The 21,772-nt window shown below is 34.3% G+C and overlaps 4 protein-coding genes and 1 non-coding gene across 6 annotated transcripts; 4 read left to right on the top strand and 1 right to left on the bottom strand.

The window, feature by feature from the left end:
• Positions 1-4,186: 4,186 nt before the first annotated feature.
• On the top strand, positions 4,187-6,720 carry LOC101213916 (abscisic acid 8'-hydroxylase CYP707A1). The gene is made up of 9 exons (XM_004141207.3): positions 4,187-4,466; positions 4,548-4,869; positions 4,962-5,111; positions 5,255-5,506; positions 5,628-5,717; positions 5,808-5,886; positions 6,007-6,113; positions 6,200-6,318; positions 6,422-6,720. The coding sequence occupies exons 1-9, from the start codon at positions 4,270-4,272 to the stop codon at positions 6,516-6,518; spliced, it is 1,413 nt and encodes a 470-aa protein (XP_004141255.1). The 5' UTR covers positions 4,187-4,269; the 3' UTR covers positions 6,519-6,720.
• Positions 6,721-7,065: 345 nt separating this feature from the next.
• On the top strand, positions 7,066-8,920 carry LOC101213669 (non-specific lipid-transfer protein-like 1). Its single transcript, XM_004141206.3, has 4 exons — positions 7,066-7,415; positions 7,508-7,568; positions 8,004-8,106; positions 8,544-8,920. Exons 1-4 carry the CDS (start codon positions 7,281-7,283, stop codon positions 8,623-8,625), a joined length of 381 nt encoding a protein of 126 aa, XP_004141254.1. The 5' UTR covers positions 7,066-7,280; the 3' UTR covers positions 8,626-8,920.
• A 1,612-nt stretch (positions 8,921-10,532) lies between these two features.
• Positions 10,533-13,994, top strand: LOC101213435 (protein CYPRO4). The gene is made up of 2 exons (XM_004141205.3): positions 10,533-12,400; positions 13,407-13,994. Exons 1-2 carry the CDS (start codon positions 10,736-10,738, stop codon positions 13,695-13,697), a joined length of 1,956 nt encoding a protein of 651 aa, XP_004141253.1. The 5' UTR covers positions 10,533-10,735; the 3' UTR covers positions 13,698-13,994.
• Positions 13,995-14,783: 789 nt separating this feature from the next.
• LOC101202911 (protein WEAK CHLOROPLAST MOVEMENT UNDER BLUE LIGHT 1) lies at positions 14,784-20,169 on the bottom strand. Of its 2 annotated transcripts, XM_031884827.1 has the most exons (4): positions 20,105-20,122; positions 19,626-19,736; positions 17,685-18,745; positions 14,784-17,052 (listed from the first exon to the last, which is right to left on the bottom strand). In XM_031884827.1, exons 3-4 carry the CDS (start codon positions 18,699-18,701, stop codon positions 15,163-15,165), a joined length of 2,907 nt encoding a protein of 968 aa, XP_031740687.1. In that variant the 5' UTR covers positions 18,702-18,745; positions 19,626-19,736; positions 20,105-20,122; the 3' UTR covers positions 14,784-15,162. The 2 variants fall into 2 exon arrangements, with proteins under 2 accessions (XP_031740687.1, XP_004141377.1); XM_004141329.3 differs by lacking the exon at positions 19,626-19,736 and having other exon boundaries at positions 20,105-20,169.
• A 962-nt stretch (positions 20,170-21,131) lies between these two features.
• TRNAR-CCU lies at positions 21,132-21,204 on the top strand. Its single transcript has one exon. It is a non-coding gene; the product is annotated as a tRNA-Arg (tRNA).
• Positions 21,205-21,772: the final 568 nt, after the last annotated feature.

Genomic DNA, 21,772 nt, shown 5'->3' with positions numbered 1-21,772 from the left:
AAAAAAAATACGTTATTTAATTTTTTCAACATATGCTAAGAAAAAATGACCTCTTTCATGAATGAAAAATACTTGTTAAATAATTTGAATAGTGCATGCACACCAAAGTTGCACCGACAGTTGAGGCCACATTATTGGTACAAATTTGCAACTCTACATTAGTAATTTAATAACTCTAATACGTTATATTACTCTAAATTTTCTTAGCAGTTATTAAATCTTTTTCCACGAATATGCTTTCTTTCTTTATAAAAATCTTATTCCATGATAATTATTAAGAGGATAATACAAAATAAAAATTAAATTATATATATATATATATATTTAAAGCTAATACAATCCTTTTATTTGATACTAATAATAAATTTGTTTTCTTTTAACGTAAGATTAAGAAAGATAAAGAATTTGCGATTGCGATTAAAGTTAACCCACACATTTGATTTAGGTAAATCAAATTCAATTATTTGATAACCTAATTGAGTAGATTCTTGAGATTAATTAAGAATGTGGCTAAGCAAGATTTGGAGTCTAAGGGAAGGTTGTGCCAAGGACTCAACTATCGTCCAACAAATGAATAGACCTCCCCTCCCTTAGTCCATCATAACTCAACCTCAGTTTTGATTTCGTTTTCTGTTGCCCTTTAGTTCAAAATTACTCTTCAAGTAGGATAAACCCAAGCCACCTCCATATCACTTGACAGCACGTCATTTACTACAATATGCTTTTTTTCTTTTTTCTTTTTCATTTTCATTTGTTTCCGAAGAAACATTCTATATAGTTTCAAAGTTAATATTCTTTCATGGTGTATAAGAAACTATTTTTTCCCATCAGATTGGACGAAGAGGACGAAGATTCTCTGTGTTTGAGAGAGGAGGGAAGGGAAGGGTAGTTTTCCCATTTAATTAAATTTGAGAAATAATGAAAGAATGGAAAACATGTTTTCAAAATATATACATCAAACATTTTCATTTTTCAAAATAAATTGGATTCCATACATAGATAGAGAGTCTAGAGAGTTGTGTATAGACAAATTTTCCCGGGATTAACTCAATTTTCTTTTTCCTTCTTAATTATTACAATAAAAATAATTATTGTGATAAAAGATATTGATAAACTTTTATTATTATCTATCAATACATCACTATATATTTTGTATGTAACGGCTACACTCAACTTGGTTATATTTGGTAAGTGTTTTAGTTTCATTTTATTATACTTGAAAATACTCCTTTACAATATTTATTTTATTGATAATTTGATATTTAAAATGGTTTTTTTTTTTCAAAAATAGTAAAAATTGATTAACTATTTATAACAAAACTATTAAAAGCCAAAATTTATTATATTTGATTTATATAAAGGGTAAACATTTGATCAAATGTTCTATTCTTTATCATTTCTTTCTTTATTTATAAAATTTGTTTGATTTAATTTATTTGGAAAGGTTTTTCTATGAGCTATTTTGACCCATACATAGTTATAATTGAAAATAAGATAGACACGTATAGAAAGTCTTCTAGCAAATGATAAAATCTAATACAATTCTGTCAATAATAAATATATATAGGAGATAAAAATCTATAATTAATAGAAATTTGTAGAAGTGTACCAGTGATATATATATGTTTGTATATAGTCTAATATTAAATATAATGGTACCATATATCATATGCATTATTCTATTTAGCAACCCCACATTACCATTTGGTATAAATGAATGTCTCTCTTGAAGTCGATCTCAGTCCACATCTTTCCAAGAGAGAACATTCCCAATCGACTTTCTAAACAGTATTTGTAACTCTCTCTTTTTTTTTTTTCAAATTTGTTTCTAAAATGAAATTATTAATGTAATGTACCCACAGTCAATATATATACTTTTTTATAATTTCTCTTCCATCTATTTAATCAAACATACCAAGCCTTTGTTCAGACGTTGGAATTCTGACACCGAAAAACAAATAGAGGACTCACACTTCTTATAAAATATATAAGCTATTTCTCTCATATATACTGTGATTTAGTTTGGAGATCGAATCCCATTGTTATCATATAATCCACACACATGGATAACCGTCTTCTAAAGTAATTTGTTGCTCGCATAAGCCCCCAAATACAACCCCTATTACACAAAGGGTTAGGGTTTAGGGTATTAAACAGATTATTGTTAGTACCATTAAATAGGACAAATGAGAAAGCCCCACGTAAGATTAGTACGTATGAAACATAGTAGGGTTTACAGGTTGAAACACATGACATGCATGAAAAAAAGGGAACGTAATGAACTGTTTATTAATGGTCCTGACATCCTTATTCTCTGTTTCTTTTCCCTTATTCATTCCCTTAATTTATTAACAACTTTCTTTGCCTTCTTCCATTTATTTAAATTAAATCACTTCAGTTACAAACACCCTCTCCTACCAAAGCTCCATCCTTATCTTTTGTTTGGACTCTTTCCTCATCTTCCTCTCTGTGTATTTGTTTTAGTTCTTGTATATCAGAATCCAATCTGGCAATCTCTACCCTTATACTTTCTCTTTTTTAGTAATATCATGATCCATTACCAAAAATGCATTCAGGTTGAAACCTAGCATGTATATCTCTTAGATGATAGGATAATGTTATTTTCATGGCTAGTTTAAACTTTTGGGTCAAAAGGTAATTTAACAATAATAACTTTTATATTCCTACAAAATAATATGATTGATTTTTACTTTGAGCAAAAACGTGTGTAAATTTGTGCTTTTAGTTTCATTCCGATAAGGACAAGCTTTATGAATGTTGCATAGTTAGTTCAACTTCAATGCCACGAGAAAGATATGGCGACAACACATGTTAGCAACTGAAGGTAGAGATGGAAGAAAAAAGAGAAGATACCAGAGAAAGAGAGACATGAGAAGGGACGACAAGCGAACGTCGTGTGAAGTACTTCATGGAGACGAATAAAAGAAAAGGATAAAAAAGAAAGTCCTTTAAAAAGAAAGAATTTGTTTGCCAACTAATTTCATGTTCAATCAATGAAAGTGAGATTTAAAATTATTATAATTGATTTGACTTACGTCATATATTTGTTAGTTAATTAACGATGAATAAATGACTTCAAATCTAGTGAAATTAAAAGTATGTACGAACTACGAAACAACATAAACACTAATGCTAAAGATAGTACATGAGTTATTTTTATCATTACACACGCCTTCCAGTTTAGATCACATTTGTAATAAAAGAGAATAATAAAAATTTATCTATAGAAATGACGTACTAAGAATCGTTACATTTTTGTGCATTCTATTTTCATCACACAACAATAATAAGATTTAAATAAAATATCATCTCAAACTCAATTGACAACGAAAATAATAACTCATCTATCCTACAATATTGATGAGTTTTGTTAGTTTTTTCGTGAGAAACTCTTACTCAGATGACTGTTATTTCTTTTGGTAAAAAGAAAACCACCCACAAAATTCCAGGGCAAGAAATTTTGTTTTAAAAAGAAAAAAATAACGCTCGACTAATTTAGGGGGAAATGACACACGTGGACATGGTCAGTAAAATTGAATGGAGTTGAAACTGAAAGTGACCACTAAGTGATGAGTGTTCACAATATACACAACTAAGGAAAGTTATTTATTGTGTTTATCAATTATCCAATTTTCCCTTTTTCATGTATATTGATTTTGAAATATATATAGAATTATAAAAGAAATATATATATATATATACACACACACATGACCAAAGGCTACATAACATAATACATAGTAGTTTCAATCCAAAATTAATGTGTGGATCATACCTAGGTGAGACACAATGTAACTGATCATAAAAAAGTTTGGTTTAATGAACCCCACGGTCTTGTCTTTGGTATCATCTTTTCTTTATATATATATATATGTATGATATAAAGAAAAAAAAACTTTGTATGTATTTTCTATTTTTTCTGTCACACAAAATTAAAATTTAAGAAAAAGCAATTTTTAATTATATTTGTGTATGGTGAAAAGATTGGAAACACATGCATTTTAAGATACACATAATATAGATATATTATTTTACATATTTGTCCTCATTCTATTGGATACTTAAAAACTTGCCATTTGTAACAGACTTTGGGTCTCTGTATCTTCAAAAATGACATCTCCACTTTTTTTTTTTCCCTCCTCTGCCTCAGTATAAAACCCCCCTGCTTTGGCACAATCACTATTATTACAAACCAAATATTTAAAAGAAAAAAAACCATTTAATCAATTTCATATAGAGAAAGATTAAATGGGTGTAGTTTTTCTATCTATTTTGATCTTTTTTCTCACTCTATTATGGTACATTTCTTTAAAGAGAGACAAGAAGGCAGCCATTAGAGATGGAACTAAGCTCCCTCCTGGTTCTTTAGGATGGCCTTATATTGGAGAAACTCTTCAACTCTATTCTCAACACCCCGATTTTTTTTTCGCTGCCAAACAAAAAAGGTTCGAACATTTTCTTTTTCGTTTTCAAAGTTATGAAATATCTTAATTGTTGAACTATGTCCTTTTTGTGTTTCTTTTAAGGTATGGAGAGATTTTTAAGACCCATATACTTGGATGTCCTTGTGTGATGTTGGCTAGTCCTGAGGCAGCGAGATTTGTGTTAGTGACACAGGCTCATTTGTTTAAACCAACATACCCCAAAAGCAAAGAGCTTTTAATTGGCCCATCTGCTCTGTTTTTTCACCAAGGTGATTACCATTGCCGTCTAAGGAAGCTGGTTCAGAGCTCTCTTTCTTTGGACTCCATCCGTACCTTAGTCCCCGATATCGACTCCGTGGCCGCCTCCGCCCTCGACTCCTGGGCCACCTCCGGTGTTATTAACACCTTTCATGAAATGAAAAAGGTTTGTTAATAAGCTTCATCAATCTAGAATCGTTTTTTTAAGAAAATGCATGTCAATTATGACTCAAAGGGTTGTTTTTGTTAATTAATCAGATATCATTTGAAGTTGGGATATTGACCATTTTTGGCCATTTGGAAGCTGCTTACAAAGATGACCTTAAAAAAAACTACAGCATATTGGAAGCAGGCTACAATTCTTTTCCCACCAACATTCCAGGAACTCCATACAAAAAGGCACTCTCAGTAAGTCAAACTTCAGAACAAAAATAAAATAAAATAAAGGCAAAAAGAAAATTTGTCTTATCTTATCTTATTATTGTTATTATTATTATTATTATTATTTTAAAAAAACATATATAAATAAAAGAATTCTGTGTTCTTAACAGGCAAGAAAGAGGCTAAATAAAATCCTAGGTGACATAATTCATGAGAGGGGAGAAAGAAGGCTGAGAGAAAAGGATTTATTGGGGAGCCTTCTCAATTCCATTGATGATGAATGTGAAGTTAAAATAAGTGATTCCCAAATAGCAGATAACATAATAGGAGCGCTTTTTGCTGCTCAAGACACCACTGCCAGTGTCATGACTTGGATTGTTAAGTACCTCCATGACCGTCCCAAGCTTCGTCAATCCATAAAGGTACGTATCGGTATAGTCGACCACCACAATATAACGGACAGTTTATAAAACGAGTAATATTTTGAGTGCACTATGCACTATTCACTATTCACCTACATAATTTTTTTTGGTTTTCTTTCAGGCTGAGCAAGAGGAAATTTTAAAATTAAATTGTGAGAATAATCAAGGGTTAAATTGGGTACAGACAAGGAACATGCCAATCACTTACAAGGTTAATTTTCTGAATGAATTTGTATTATTATTAACTAATAAATGATTTTTAAGAGATTGATTTATGTGGATTTTTTTGTTAAAAACACAGATGGTATTGGAGAGCTTAAGGATGGCCAGCATTATATCATTCACTTTTAGAGAGGCTGTAGCTGATGTGGAATACAAAGGTAAAAGGAAAAAAGAATAAAAAAAAAAAACAGAAAATAAAATTGAATTTTATTTCTTTTAGTTTGAACATAATAATATAATAAATAATATGAATTTTTTTGTGAAATGACGTGTAACAGGATACTTGATTCCAAAAGGTTGGAAAGTGATGCCTTTGTTTCGGAACATCCATCACAGTCCAGAATATTTTCCTGATCCTCACAATTTCGACCCTTCTAGATTTGAGGTAAAAACAACTCAAACTAAAACTAAACACTTTATAAATTCAAATACTATTTTATTATTTTAATTAAAATGTGGGTTACTGTTCAGGTTGCACCAAAACCCAATACATTTATGCCATTTGGCAGTGGAGTTCATGCCTGCCCAGGAAATGAACTTGCCAAGCTCGAGATCTTGATCATGATTCATCATCTAGTCACCAAGTTCAGGTCAAAACGATTCGTTTAGATAGTGACTATTTGCCTTTTCTTCTTCTTCTACTTTTCGAGAGTAATAACTATTTTTTTTGTTTATTTTTGCTAACTTTGGCAGGTGGGAATTGGTTGGCTCGCAAAACAGGGTTCAGCATAGTCCATTTCCCGTTCCCTTTCAAGGCCTTCCAGCGAGATTTTGGAAGATAGCCCATTAGAAAACTGTAGACGGGAATATGAGCCCGCACTAAGTGGGCCGATTGCCATCCAATCCAAATCCCAGCCCAAGCCCAAGACTTGGGCTGTCGTTTCAAGAATCCATTTTCTCCTCTCCCCTTCTCCATCTGTACTCAAACAGTTTATATTAGTCTAAAATTTTAATTTCATAAATAATCAAAACTTTCAACTAATTATACCAAACTTGTGCTTTATGTTTTTAATCCATGTTTATGCTACCATCATTAATTGGCAGTCTTGCGTACTTTTAATTGACATAGATCTAAAGATTTAAACTGTCGATCTCAAACTATCCTCATGACTTCAACTTATATATACGCCAATTGGGTGTCTATCTCAATTTGTTTGCAATAAATTGTGATCAAAGTTAACTATAAAATATGGAATTAGGGAATAGGGATGATAATGTGTCTATTTTTCCATCCAAAAATACCAATAAACTATGAGGATAAAGGAAGAAAGCTAAAATAAAATAATGATGAAAAAATCAAAAGCATTAAGTATGAAAGTTTTGTAGTTCGTTAAGGTTGGAGTAGGCCCATAAATGACAAAAGTGCTTATCAGCGTTGGGATGCGTGTTCATAGCAGCTGCTTTGGGGGCTGTTTGTTCGTCAGACCCATCAACTCATTATTCAATTTACTCCTCTTCTCAATTTCTCTTTCACAATGTTAAAATCCCATCATCCACGTTCCATTTTCCTTCACCTCTCTCTCTTCATTTTCTGCTCTCCACGTCGTTGCCAATGGCGAATTCCTCTAATTCTTCCCTCAAATCCGATGCTCTATTGGATCAGATGAAGCAGCATCTCTCTACCGATGCCGGAAAAGAGATCGCTAAGAAAGTCGGCTATGTTTATCAGCTTAATATTTCTCCCAAGGTCTATTATCTCTCTCTTTCTCTCCTCTACTTTTTTTTCTTCTAATTTTGCTGGTGTTTTGAAGTTTTGAATTCGAATTGAATTGTTGGCAGAAAATCGGAACTGATGTGGTGGTTTATACTATTGATCTCAAGAAAGGGGAGGTTATCAAAGGTTAGGGTTTCTAATTTCTATTTCTTGGATTTGGAGATTTTTCTTGTGTGAGACGTCATTTGACCGATTTCTGTATGCTTTTACTCTGTCTCCTTTCAATCTCGTTAGTGATCATTCCAAGGAAGAAATAGATTATGGTGGAAGGTGGATTTATCTCCTAATATTTTCCGATGGATTTATCTCCTAATATTTTTCGATGAATTCATCTCCTAATATTTTCTGATGAATTTTGCTGTCATTACGAGGCTTTTCTTAATCTAAACATAATAATAAAAAAAACTTTTAGAATCTGTTGTGGCATTATAGCTATCAATTTGCAATTGCATTTGTCATCTTCTAAGTAGCAGACAAATTTAATCTTTTAGAAATGGGATTGCATATTTATATGTTTCGGCTGATAAATTGAAAACAGCATTATGTCTGTTTTGAGCTCAGGTCCATACGAAGGAGGAAAACCAGACGCCACCTTATCCTTCAAGGACGAAGATTTCATTAAAATTGCTTTGGGGAAGATGAATCCTCAGATGGCTTTCTTGAGGTATTTTAGGTCATTTTTATCATCGTTATTTTGGGTTATGTTTCTGCCTATTCTTCAAATTGCTTATTTTGAGTGAATTTAACCATGAATTTGAAGTCAAGGATGTTTGTTATCTGTTAGAATTGCTTTTCAAATTTGTCATAATGTTTAGTTTGTGACCAAGAGTTGCGTGAATCAAGTGTGACACATTTTGGTAGAAACACTAGTTAGATGCTTCCTTCAAAAGCACTTCACAGTTCGAAATTCATTTTTTGAATACTACGACAATTTTCAAGTGCTTTTCAGTCGGCTTGAACTGCTTCCCACCATCCTTAAATTCATACTAAACTCCTGAAATACTCGAGTGGTGTTTCGTTCAGAAATTCTTATTGAATACGTTTTTAACCCAAGTCCTACCATATTAGTCCTAGCTTTATAGAAATGTGTTAACTCCGCAGGGGTGCTCTTCAAATCAAGGGGAGTATCAGTGCGGCACAGAAATTCACTCCCGACATTTTCCCGAAGCCTGCGAAGTTATGAGCGGACAGAAGAGGGAAACTGCTGTTCCTGAAGCTACCACACATTGTCAATGTTGGAAGATATATGGATGGGTATTTAGACAATAAAAGTTAAAAGAAGCTGCTTTCAATTGTCTCCAAATCAATAATTCCAGTGTCAAAAGTATTAGTCCAATTCTCTTGTAGGATATCATAACATGTTGGGAACTATTTCTCCTTATTTAATGTTCAAATCATTTTTCTCTTTGTGCAATATGGCTCCAAACCTTTCACAAGGCATGCAAATTGCTCTTTTAAGTGTTCTGTTGTTCGTTTTCTCTTTTTTGTGTTGCATTTATTTTGTCTGAGTTGCTATGTTTAGAGCTGTTAGCACTTTCATTCTCACCCTTTTTTCAAGTCAATGCCATTACTCTGTGCTTACAATTCATGCCTAGTTTTAGATTCTCCTGCTGGTTTGTTTATGCATGCTTGTAGGTTGAGGGGATAAGATTAAGGTGATAACCACTTGCACAATGAGAGATATGTGTGTATATATACAATATATATAATATGTTAGTTAGTGTAGACCAACTTACATGCACACAACATACTTCTACGACATTTGGATGTCAAGCAAAGACGTAGAAAGTTTATTTCTAAATAGGTGACCACCATGGTTTGAATCTATGACCTTGTGATAATTTATTGTGACTCTTCAACGTTGATTATCGACATTATAAATCAGTTAACTAAATTATCATATACATGAATTGTTGCCTTTTTTTGTGCTTTTCCCCCTATCTGTTGCAAGCACTCTTTTGAAATGTTTGAAGTACCCTTCTAGAGTGTCTCTTAAAATTATATATAGAAAAGAAAAATGGTATAAACATATTTGAATAACTATTCACTAAACATAGTTTTGGCTAAATGGACTATTTGTTCTTGTGAGTTGACAACTTCTAGTAATCCATCATCTAATGACCTCCTCTAGTAATCATCATCATTATCTAGTTAAGTAATCCATTAGCGTTAATGTAAAAAGTAGTGTTGCAGTTAATTACTTATAGAATCTCGTTTAGATTACACATATATTCATTGTGACTTCTAAATGTGGCCTTAGCTGAATATTATTTAGTATTGAAATTTAATAGTTTTACGTTATTTAATTGTGTTTACTTCTATTATGTAAAATGTTCGATGGATTTCCTTGGTGTAGCATTTAATGGCCTCATTTTATTGTAATACTTTGAGAAACCTTAATCTAAATTTTCAATGTGTTCTCAATCTCTAGTTTTCTCATTCTCTAGAGGATAAACATAGCCACTGAGACATCACTTTTATTTCCATAGATGTCCCATAATGTACTTGTAATAAAAACAAAGAATAATTGAAATCAAATATGATCTTGCTGGTTGAATCCATCTTAACTTAGGAATACAGAGCATGTTTATTACTAGAAGACAAATGTGAGCAATCAAAAGATATTAATTTCGTTGGAATAACTATACTTAGATTTCAAACATTTCTCAATTTTAGTAAATAAAAAAATAAATGTACCCACATCAAAATGAACTGATATATATGAAAAAGAAAAATCAAACATTTTTCTAGTAAATGAGATGATATTTGGGAAGGCCTTTTTCCCCTTTCAACTTCTCTTCTTCAACACTTACCTTTCAACTTTTCTTCATCAAACACTTACATCTGTTTCATCAAGGCTGTCTTGAATGATCAAAACGTAATTATATCATTCATTTGTTTCATAGTGGTTATAGAACAATAATAAATAACAACAAATGCGAATAAATAGAGCACATTCACACTAGTAAGTAGTAGTAAGGTTGTGTTGAAATATGGGCCGAAATGAGAGCCCAAAAGAAAGTCCAATAAATAAATGAAAGCCCACATAAAGTTGGTAAGATGAGATAAGAGTCGAATCAGTTACAAAGAGAAAGGCAACCGGTTATCGGCGTCATTGTGAAAGAGGAACCCTAAAAAGTGTCACTACAGAACAGACAGAAACGCTCCAGATTTTCAAATTTCGAAATTGGCGCCTCCTCATTTCTACGTCTCCATTTGTCCTTTCGATTCTGCTTCATTTTCCATTTGATTCGATCTCTATTTCCGGTAATCCAAACTTGAAGGCTTTGATAATGGGAGCATCTCAAAGTCGCGAGGGTCTGGAACTGTCAGATTCCGATCGTGAAGATGAGAACGGGGTAACTAATGTAGAAGATGAGGAGAAATACGAGGATGTTGAAGAAGAGCATCAAAGATCTTCAGAGCGACGTCCGAAGACGCCATCTTCAGTGGATGAAGTGGAGGCGAAACTCAGGGCTCTTAAGCTCAAGTACGGATCGTCTCAGAAACCAACTTTGAAGAACGCAGTGAAGCTTTACCTCCATATTAATGGCAATACTCCTAAAGCGAAATGGATTACCTCCGAAAAACTCACTACTTACTCTTTTTTGAAGTCTTGCAGAATTGATAAGGGTGACAATGGTGATGAAGAGGAAGAAGATGATGATGATGATGAGGAGGAGGAGGGGCAAGATGACTCTTGGTGGTTTTTGAGGGTTGGATCGAAAATTAGAGTGAGAGTGTCGTCAGAAGTGCAATTGAAAACATTCGGAGATCAGCGGCGTGTGGATTTTGTTGCGCAGGGTGTCTGGGCGTTGAAATTTTTCAGCGATGAAGATTATAAGATTTTTGTGGAAAAATTTAAGGGGTGTTTATTTGAGAATACCTATGGATATGAGGATACGGAGGAGAATAGATTGAAGGTTTATGGGAAGGATTTCATTGGTTGGGCAAACCCTGAAGTGGCGGATGATTCAATGTGGGAAGATGCTGAGGAAGATTTCTCAAAAAGTCCCAATTCAGCTACGCCTGTCAGGGCAAACGATTTAATGGAGGAGTTTGAGGAAGCTGCCGATGGTGGGATTAAGAGTTTAGCTCTAGGTGCATTAGACAACAGTTTCTTGGTTGGCGATTCAGGAATTCAGGTCGTCAAGAACTTCTCTCATGGAATTCAGGGAAAGGGTATGTATGTGAATATTGATCATGGAAATCGGGGTCCTCGTGGAGGCGGTTCGTGTTTGGCATACTCAACCCCGAAGAAGGCCCTTCTTATGAAGGCTGAGACCAATATGCTTTTGATGAGTCCAATGAACGAGGGGAAGCCCCATACTTCTGGACTTCATCAGCTTGACATTGAAACAGGGAAAATTGTTACTGAATGGAAGTTCGGAAAAGATGGAGTTGATATTTCAATGAGGGATATTACAAATGATTCTAAAGGGGCTCAGTTGGATCCTTCAGGCTCAACATTTTTGGGTTTGGATGACAACAGGCTTTGTAGATGGGATATGCGAGATAGGAAAGGAATGGTTCAAAATCTTGCTACTTCTAGCACTCCTGTCTTGAATTGGGCACAAGGGCATCAGTTTTCTAGAGGCACCAATTTCCAGTGCTTTGCAACCACTGGCGATGGCTCTATTGTTGTTGGGTCGCTTGATGGAAAAATTAGGTTGTATTCTATCAATTCAATGAGACAAGCAAAAACCGCTTTTCCAGGCCTTGGTTCACCTATTACACATGTAGATGTTACCTATGACGGTAGATGGATTTTGGGGACAACAGATTCTTATCTGATTCTTATTTGCACTCTCTTTACTGATAAGGATGGGAAGATGAAGACTGGATTTTCTGGTCGAATGGGGAATAGGATTTCAGCTCCAAGATTGCTGAAACTGACTCCTCTGGATTCTCATTTAGCTGGAGTAGATAATAAGTTTCGAAATGCTCAATTTTCATGGGTATGTTTGTTTCTTGTCTTTCTCCATTTATCAGGATTAATCTTGAAGTTATCGTTGTTCTAGCTCACTCTTAATTGACTGGACTTTATATAGTTTTATGCTTCGCTTGTCTTTTTATTAGAGGATGTTTTGCCCAACTGTCAAACGCTTGTTGTGCCATTGAAATTTCACATCAATGGGCCGCAGGGTTAGTAGATTGATCGTTTCTTGATCTAGCATGAAGACATGAACAGATTGCAAATTTTGATGTTTAAATTTTGAGAAGTGCTTATTCAAATTTTAGTTTAATGTTCGGCTGACATGTACTTTTGAGTGAGGATATAGTGTGGGCAGTTGGTACGAGTAAATGAGCCACTGTATTGTTATTGCTTGGGTATACATGTTTCGTCTTATTTGATTATTAGCTTTTTTTTTATCCGCTATAAACTGCAATTACAATCATGTTTCACCTGTTTTCTTTGTTTGTTTTTTTGGTATGTTTCATTTTCTTGTCCATAACCTTATCCTTTGTTTTTTTTATTGTCAGCTGCAAATACAATTGCGTTTCACCTGTTTCCTCTGCTTCTTGTTTTCTACCATTCATTTTCTTGTCTATAATCTTCCCTTGTTTGTTATGCCAGATCACTAGATTCTCCATTTTTTTCTTCTTCGTTCTTGTAATGTTGTCATTCATAATATACCACGTTCTTCGAGACAATAAATCTTCCGTTGAAGGATAGAAGATTAAGTCATTTAAACTCATTGCCAACTATTCATGTTTTTAATAGCCATAGATACATTAGCCATTTGCCTCGAGTTAGTTAACTAATCTGGTGGAGTTGAAACCTGCAAAGTTTGTGTTGAGAGTGTTAGATTGAGTATTACTGAAGCTGAAGACAATTTAGGCATTTGAGTCACTAAATCGTGTCTTATTATTGTCTCAACACGTCTCTAAGTTTCTCGCAGTTATCCTTTAGCAGTTTTCAAATAATCTTTTTGTACAAATTTTACATTTCCATCATTATAGGTCACCGAAGACGGGAAGCAGGAGCGCCATTTGGTTGCAACTGTGGGCAAGTTCAGTGTGATATGGAACTTCCAACAAGTGAAAAATGGGACGCACGACTGCTACCGCCATCAAGAAGGTTTGAAGAGCTGTTACTGTTACAAGATTGTTCTCAAAGATGACTCCATTGTTGATAGTCGTTTTATGCATGAAAAATTTGCGGTGACCGATTCGCCGGAAGCTCCGTTGGTGATTGCAACACCCATGAAAGTCAGTTCATTCAGCATATCTAGCAGCAGGCTAAGAGGGTGAAATTCAGTTCCTCAGAGCATATATAATATGCTATTGATATTATCTGATGGAGTTGGATGCCTTTCTAAAGTGGCATTGTAATGTTTAGAACCTTATAGATGCCTTAGGTAGTTTTGAACATCTATTAATGAGTTCCCTAAATGTATTTGTAATTTGTATTCTATTTCAAGTTCCTTGATGGACTTGTCTTAGATTTTTAATCCATTGTTATCAAGGAAGCAAGTATCTCAACCTAAATTTCAAATTTGTGTTCATTTGGTCATTCAATAATGAAAATATGATCGTTAAGTTTTAAAATTTTTAATTTTGTATTATAAACTTTTATTAAACTCACAGTTTGGGCATCATTAAAACCCTAATTCTAGGAAGATATGAATGTGTAGTCTTAATAAATAAGAACAAAAAATATCTAAAGATGTTTAAATTAATAAATAAAACGTTTACACTTCCATATTCTTTGTAGGTGTTTTTTAAAAATAGAAAAATTGATAAATCATATTTAGATTTCAAATAAAACTACTAAAAAATAAAATTTATTAAACGTGTAAATACTTTGTAAAATGTTTTATTTCTAACAATTTCCTCTTTTTCTAATAATAATTGAAAATGGAAGACTTGAGCTATAAATTTTGTTGTTACTGATACATTCATTACCAATTGTGTTAAATTCTTGTCCTCGTATTTGTACACTAAAACTGATTGTTACCAACACTCTTGTTGACATTTTCTTTATAATTTTTTCTTACAAATATAGCAATTAGATTCAAAATATTAATATATAGAACAATATTTTTAACTATATTTATAAATATAGTAAAATTTATTAATAATAAATCATGTTGCAAAAATTACAAATATAGTAAAATTTATTAATAATAACCTATCGTTAATAAATTATAAAGGTGACAATGTATTTGTAATTTTATAAAAATATCACAATGTACTTAATTTATTATTTATAAAATTGCTACCTATATAAATTAATTTGATTTGAGGTGATTTATGGATAGAAATTTAATAGGAGTGAGTTTGACAGGAGAAATGGGTGTAAAGTTCAAGTTGATGGACTAAATTGGAGTAAACTCAGGAGTAACTCGTAGCTTTTTTAAAAAGCCTATACATTCATTGATACACGAGAGAGAACGTTAGGAGAACAGCCTCATCATTCAAAAATCAAAACGTACAAACTTATTACATCTTTTTCAATCCCATCGGCAGTGTACGGCAACATTTCTTTTTAATAGCACGCACGAACACCCTTTTTTCTTCATCATACAAATATGTTTAAAAATTTTAAAAATTATAAATAAAAATAACCATCACCATCACCATCATGTACAATCACGTATTTCTTCCAAACTCACCCATTTGAATATAATCTCCATCAACAAAACCAACTTGAAAACAGAGCTGAAAACTATCGACAGTGTAATTATGATATCTGTACTCCCAAAACCAATCCATTTCATTGCGATGTCTTGTTTGATTGAGTCTTTTTTCTTGCCAGAAACATGAGAATTCGAGGAAAAAACGACCTCTTCTTTTTCTTTGGTGCCTTTGCTTCCGAGAACGAATCCAATGTAGTAAAACTTCTTTGCATATTTCCCTTTGGGCTAGTTGAAATTGAGGGATCAGTAACTGTGGCATCAGATACGCTGACTAAATTAGACGGTTCGTTCTTTCCCTCGAAACTCGCCCTTGGACTGGCAATCGGGTTCATTAATCCAACGCTAGTGTCACCAGCCTTCCTTCGTTGTTCATGCTCAGCTCTCCATTTTCGTAACTCTTGTTCCACCCCCAACTTTCCTTCCTTGGCTTTCTCAGCCCTCTCCATGGCTGTTTTTAGTGCTTCCTTTCTGGTAGCCATCTCTTGGGTTACTTCTTCCAGTTTTTCAACACTTTTTGACTCGGATTCCTTGGCTACCTCAATTTGAGACAGTGCAGCTGCCACTCTGACGTTGGCTTGTTCTTCTGCCTCATGGGCACACTTGCTAAGCTCATAGTATTCCTCGAGTGAGAGTGTAACTCCTGCTGGAGAGTCTGCGTTATTGGTATCTCGTGCTGATTCGCTCTCTTGTAATGCCTTGATTGCTGCCAAGGCCAATCTTTCTGAAGCCTTTGCAGCTTCAATCTCTTTCTGAGCAGCAAGCAATCTACTCTCCATGGTACTTGCTCCAGCTTTTGCTTGCTCTGCTTCCTCTTTTGTTTTGCGTAGCTCCTCTTGAGCGACCTGAGCCGCTGATTTGGCCTGGTCAGCTTCTTGTGCAGCTTGCTGTAATTGTTTAGGAAACTCCACCATCATTTCCCTGGCCTCTTTTTCCTTCATTTGAACTAAGGCTATTTCTGACCTAGTTCTTTCCACTTCAGCCTCAAGAGATGCAACTGCTATAGATGCCATTCCTTCTCTTTGCTTCAAGGTAGCTAGAGCAGACTTCTCTCTTTCAAGCTCTGTTTTCAATGATGTTGCGGCCACCTTCAGGATGTTTATTTCCGAACTTGCTTTCTCGATATTGAGTTTTACTTCCTCAAGTTCCTGTTTTGCTGAAGCAACAGCTGCTTGTATATCTGTGTGTGTTTTCTTTTCCGGATCCTCTCCCTCGCCTTTTGTGTTACCATCCTGATTATCAGGCTCCTCTTCCAGTTTCGATTCCATATAAGCTGCTAATTCAGCTTTTAAGTCTATTAGCAAATTTGAGGCAGTGTCGAGTTTTGATTTCAGATCCTTTGCTGACATAATTTTCAGATTAAGACTCTGAAGCTCGTCTTCGGCCTGCTTCAACTCTTTCTCCCAGTTAAGAGAATCTTGCTCTCTGGCCATAGCTGCACCTATTCTTTGCTCCTCTGCCTCCAAATGAGAAGCATGTGCAGACTCTAACGACTCCTTGTTAGCCATAAGCTCAATGGTTAGATCTTCTACTGCTTTCTCAACTTCCTTGGATGCAGCAACAGCATCTTCAGCTTTAGCTATTGCTGCATTCCTGTCTATGACTAAAGAAGCAAACTCTTTACAAAGTAATTCCAACTCCTCTTTGACAGATTGAAGCTCTGAAACTGCAGCTACATGCCTGGCTTTAGCAACCTCAAGCTGCGCCTTGGCTGCTACACTAGCCTCTTCAGCAATCCCTTGCTCCATCTCTTCAACCCTGAGTTTCGCTAGCTCAGAATCTTGCCTTGCCTGACGCTCTTCTGTTTGTGCCCTCTCTAGATTAAGCTTTAGTTCTTCAATCAATCGCTTAGTGCTATCCAGTTCTTTTAGAACTTTCTTTTTCTCATCTTCAGCAGTTTCCGACTGTCTCCTGTATTCAGGAATCTCCTCTTGTAATTTCTCAAGTTCTTGCTCCACAAGCTTACGTCTCTGCAACATTTAAAAGATATAACTATTAGCTATACTAGAAAAATCATTTGAATCTATCGGGGGGTTGAATGAATTCAATTACTTAAATTCAACAAGCAGTGGAGTTATACCCAATCATGCACAATCGTAGTGGGGCTATACCCAATCACGCACAATCAAGGTGAATGCGTTACACATACAACAGTATCTATTAGAATATTTTTGAAGAATTAGAATTTCAACAAGAATCTGGAAACATAATTGTGAAATAATGAGACAAACTCCGCTTCACTTCACATTTAAACTTGTCCCCCAATTACAACCATCCTGTAATCACAAATGAACCCTGAAGTAACATGCCACAGATATGCATTTTCGAAGTATGCTGTTATTACCAGCTAAGAGCACAGCTTCATCAGATACTACATACAATAAGCTAATAACCAATGAGAAATACTTTTTGTGTCTTTTGCTCTGAAGGTACACAGCCGTGACAACTAAATTAATACCCTTTTCATGATAGGCTAGCAACAAAAGACAGTTATTTTATCCAACAATATTAGGAAAACCTAACCCACCCCAATGCATCATGTAAGGGGTGCCACAACATTTAAACTGTGAAAGGATCACAATAATAGTCTAGCAAGTTATACCTCAACTGTCTGGATTCGATGAGCTTTCCAGTCAACAATCCCACCGAACTTTGAAACGGCTTCTTTAACTGATTCAAATGGTGCAGTTGTATCAATAAGGCCTCTGTTTATATCACTTTGTTTCCCATCTATGGGAGAATCAACAGATTCCGATTTTCCACACGACACTCTCTCCCCCTCTGTGAGCCTATCTAATTGTACAGCACCTTCATTCTGTATAACCACTGCCTCAGAAGATAGAACAGATGGCGTATTGTCATCATTGACTGTAGCAGAGTCATTATGGACTGGAAATTGTTCCTGAGAAAGTTTCTCGGGCATATCCTCAACTGAAGAGACAGCAGATGGAGTGACCTCGTTGATAGCAGCAAATTCACTATGGATTGGGGATTGTTCCCGAGGAAGTTTCTCAGGCATATCCTCAACTGAAGAAATAACAGATGGCAGAGTGACATCATTAGAAGAATCACTATGGACAGTAGATTGTTCTTGAGGACATTTCTCAGGCAGAACCTCAACCGAAGAAATAACAGATGGCATAATGACATCATTAGCAGAACCACTATGGACAGTAGATTGTTCTTGAGAACGTTTCTCAGACATATCTTCAACTGACTGAGTTCTGGGGTCTTCCATCAAGGTAGTTGGATTTTGTTCCTCTAGTCTATCATCTGGAACTGTTGAACTCAAACCTGAATTATTGGATGCAATACCCTCATCTTGTCTCATATTTGCATCTCTCGGGCTAGGACCACCTTCTATGGCTGACATTACAGAATTTTCAGATATTTGATGTGGACTCTCAGATATCACAGTTCCATCAATTGGACTTGGAGAGCATTCAATTTTACCTTCCAACTTCCCATTAGCAACAGAATTTGGGAGAACTTGGCTGGGACCAACAATTCCATTGTTAACTAGGTGGTTTGGATTTTCATCAAGAGAATGACTATCCTCTTGAGAGATTAATGAGGAATGTGAAGAAGATGTATGATTAGCTAATTTCACATCATCCATCGAACAGGGTTAACAAATACTGCCAACAGAGAGCTGTAGCTGAGCTGAAACCATAGAAAGCACAAAGCACCCAAAATCGTTAATTTTAAATCCTGTTTTGCAAAATTAACTAGACAGCAACTTTAGGAAACTACAGTCAGAAGCAAAATGTTATCATGCCAATGACAAATCAGTGAATAAGAAGAACCAGATTCACGAACCATTAGAAATTATCATGACACATTTGACACATTTAATCAAGGGTCAAAGAATCAAAGTGATAACCATTTTCAGCTTTTTATCCACTGCTAAGTCAATGTTTTATCATTTCGTTTTGAACCATTTTCATATTACTCCACGGAATGTTTTAAACTAGAATATTAAATTCCTTGTATTTGATCAACAATTCAGCTTTCCTCAAATGCTCCTGAAAAATTGTATTAGGCTAAAAAAGTTTGATCCAAGCATAGTTAATCAAGTCTCAGTTATAAATATGGTATATTCTTTAATACCTATATCTACAACTATGAAGTGGTACGCGACTTGGCATACACCAAAGATTTTAGATTAATCCCTAAGAGAGCATAGCTAAATCTACAAAACGTGTATACTCTTAAACAAGAAGTTTGAGGTTCGGATCCCCCACCACCCTCACACACATATTTTTTTAAAAAAAGAAAAGATATAAGGTTATTTCTTAAAAAAATTATCCATTTTGAGCTTAATAGCAGCCACCTCTAATCGATCCATGAGATAACCTAATTTTCTAAATAGATCAACATAGAATCGTCTAAGAATTTCTGCTACACCAATGTGTTTCACCGACGAAGTAAATACTTTCTGGTACCCAAAAAGGACGCGACGCAAGACGCTTTCCAAAAAGTTTGTAAACCTTAAGTTTCAATCCTATAAAGACTTAACATTTAAACGTAGAGCCGATCAAACCTGGAAAACAATTAACGTCAACACCTAGTGCGCACATCGAAAAAACCTCCTCTGGTTCCAAAAACGAGAAAAACAGAGATAGTAATTAAGCGCATCCGCCCTCCATCCCGCCTACAGCCGCCAGATTCCAGAAAGGAAAGCAAAATAAAGAAGCACGAAACAACTCACAGTCTAATTAAATGAGAGAACATAAACAGGCAAAATTCAACAACAACATACATAGTGGAATTAAATGAGAGCAATTAAGGAAAGAAAAATAGGAAAAGGAATTAAAAAGGCGAAATCACACAGCTCTTACAGAACAGAAGAGGAGATACAAATGATAAAGCGCATCAAAGATATCAAATGGGAAACATAAAAAAAAATGAAGAGAAATCAAAAGGCAGTAAAAGGTGGAATGGAGTCACAGTAATAGAAAGAAAGGAAGCAAATTAATGATGAAGGTAAGAAAGTGCATAGAATTAAAAGAAGAAGCATACCGTGAAGAAGCAGCAAAGGAGGAGGAGGAAGAAGATGATGAAGATGGTGAAGATGATGAAGAAGTCAAAGGAAAGCGGAAATGAAAAATAATGATCACCGGAAAATGGGAAAAGGAAAAATAGAAAAGAATGAAAATAAATAAATAAAAATAAAAATAAAAAAAATGAATAATTAAAGAGAAAAAGGAAAAAAAAAGAAAGAAAAAGGATTATGAAGAAAGGAAAGGGTCGAGAAAGGAAAGGGAGAGCTAAAATTAGAGATGAGAAAAATGGGGGGCCGGTACGCGTCAGTGGAGCCTACTCCTTCTCATACACCAACGTCCATCTCTCTCTCTCCCTTCATTTCTTTTTAATTACATTTTAACTTTTTGAATTTGTGGAAGTGATTTTGTGTAAAATTCTTAAGGAATCCAACACAGATGGTGAGGGATTTGACTTATTATTATTATTATTATTTATATTTAAAAATATAAAATGAAAATGAGTTTTACAAAATTATATTACTATGATTATTATTATTAATTTGGGTAGAAGTGGATACTAATAATTAATAAGAAGTGTGTTTAATTTGGGGTTATGTGATTTGTTCATTAATTGAAACAGAATAAAACAGACGCGCCGCTTGTGTTTTCCATTAATAGTCACCGTCGACACTGCACCCAGCGGTGGGATTGGATTGACTCAGATGGATGATGACATGGAATTAATCTATTTATTTAATATTCCAACAACATTCTACTTATTATTGCTATATATTTTAACATTTTTAAACTTTTTTTTTCTTTTTCCCTTGCAATTCAAATTCAAAATTTAAAATATCCACGTTTTAAATCTTTTCTATATTCAAACAAAATAATCAATTTAAAATCGTTTCAAATCCATTTTTTAAAAAAACAATAAATTCGAAGGATATTATGCGACGAGTAGGGGTATGACACGTGTAGTGTGACGTCAAAATAGAGGAATGGACACCTGGTGTTATGTATTTCAAACAATATATGAATAGATGCATTTTAATTAACAAGAAGCGCCTGTAGCTCAGTGGATAGAGCGTCTGTTTCCTAAGCAGAAAGTCGTAGGTTCGACCCCTACCTGGCGCGTTTATTTTTTAGTCTGCCACACTCTTACTCTTATTGGCTAAGGAATTAATGATGCCCATCTTGAAGTGCAAAATCATTATTTTCTTCTTTTTCTACTTTCATTCACTGTTTATTGATTCTAACTTTCACGCTTTTATATTTTTTTTAAAACTTGCTTTTCCAATTGGAAATTCTTTAAATTTGAATAATAATAGAGTTGTTAATGCTACCTAATGAATTGGAAAAGAAAAATAAAAGTAAGACTAAACAAATATATTACCATAATCACCCACCTTTTCTAATACCTTTTATGAACGATAAGGCACCAATTCGAAAGATGGCTTTAGAACAAGAAGTGGGTTATTATAGTCTTAACTCTTAAGGAGGCATTTGAGTCGTAGAGTGAGTTATTATAATGTGTGTTTATTATAGTCTATGAGATAGTTTATGGGTTATAACTAATTCAATCTCTTATGGACTTTTTTTTTTTTTTTAATGTCTACTTTTCTTTTATTATCTATGGTAGTTGCATTGCATTGATGAAGAATAAAACAAAAAATGAAATATGAGGTTGAACACAGTTTTCTAA

The sequence above is a fragment of the Cucumis sativus genome, chromosome 4 (assembly GCF_000004075.3).
Source record: "Cucumis sativus cultivar 9930 chromosome 4, Cucumber_9930_V3, whole genome shotgun sequence".
Lineage (NCBI taxonomy): Eukaryota > Viridiplantae > Streptophyta > Magnoliopsida > Cucurbitales > Cucurbitaceae > Cucumis > Cucumis sativus.
The sequence above is the reverse complement of the archived record's forward strand: the minus strand, read 5'-3'. Positions and strand labels throughout refer to the sequence as shown.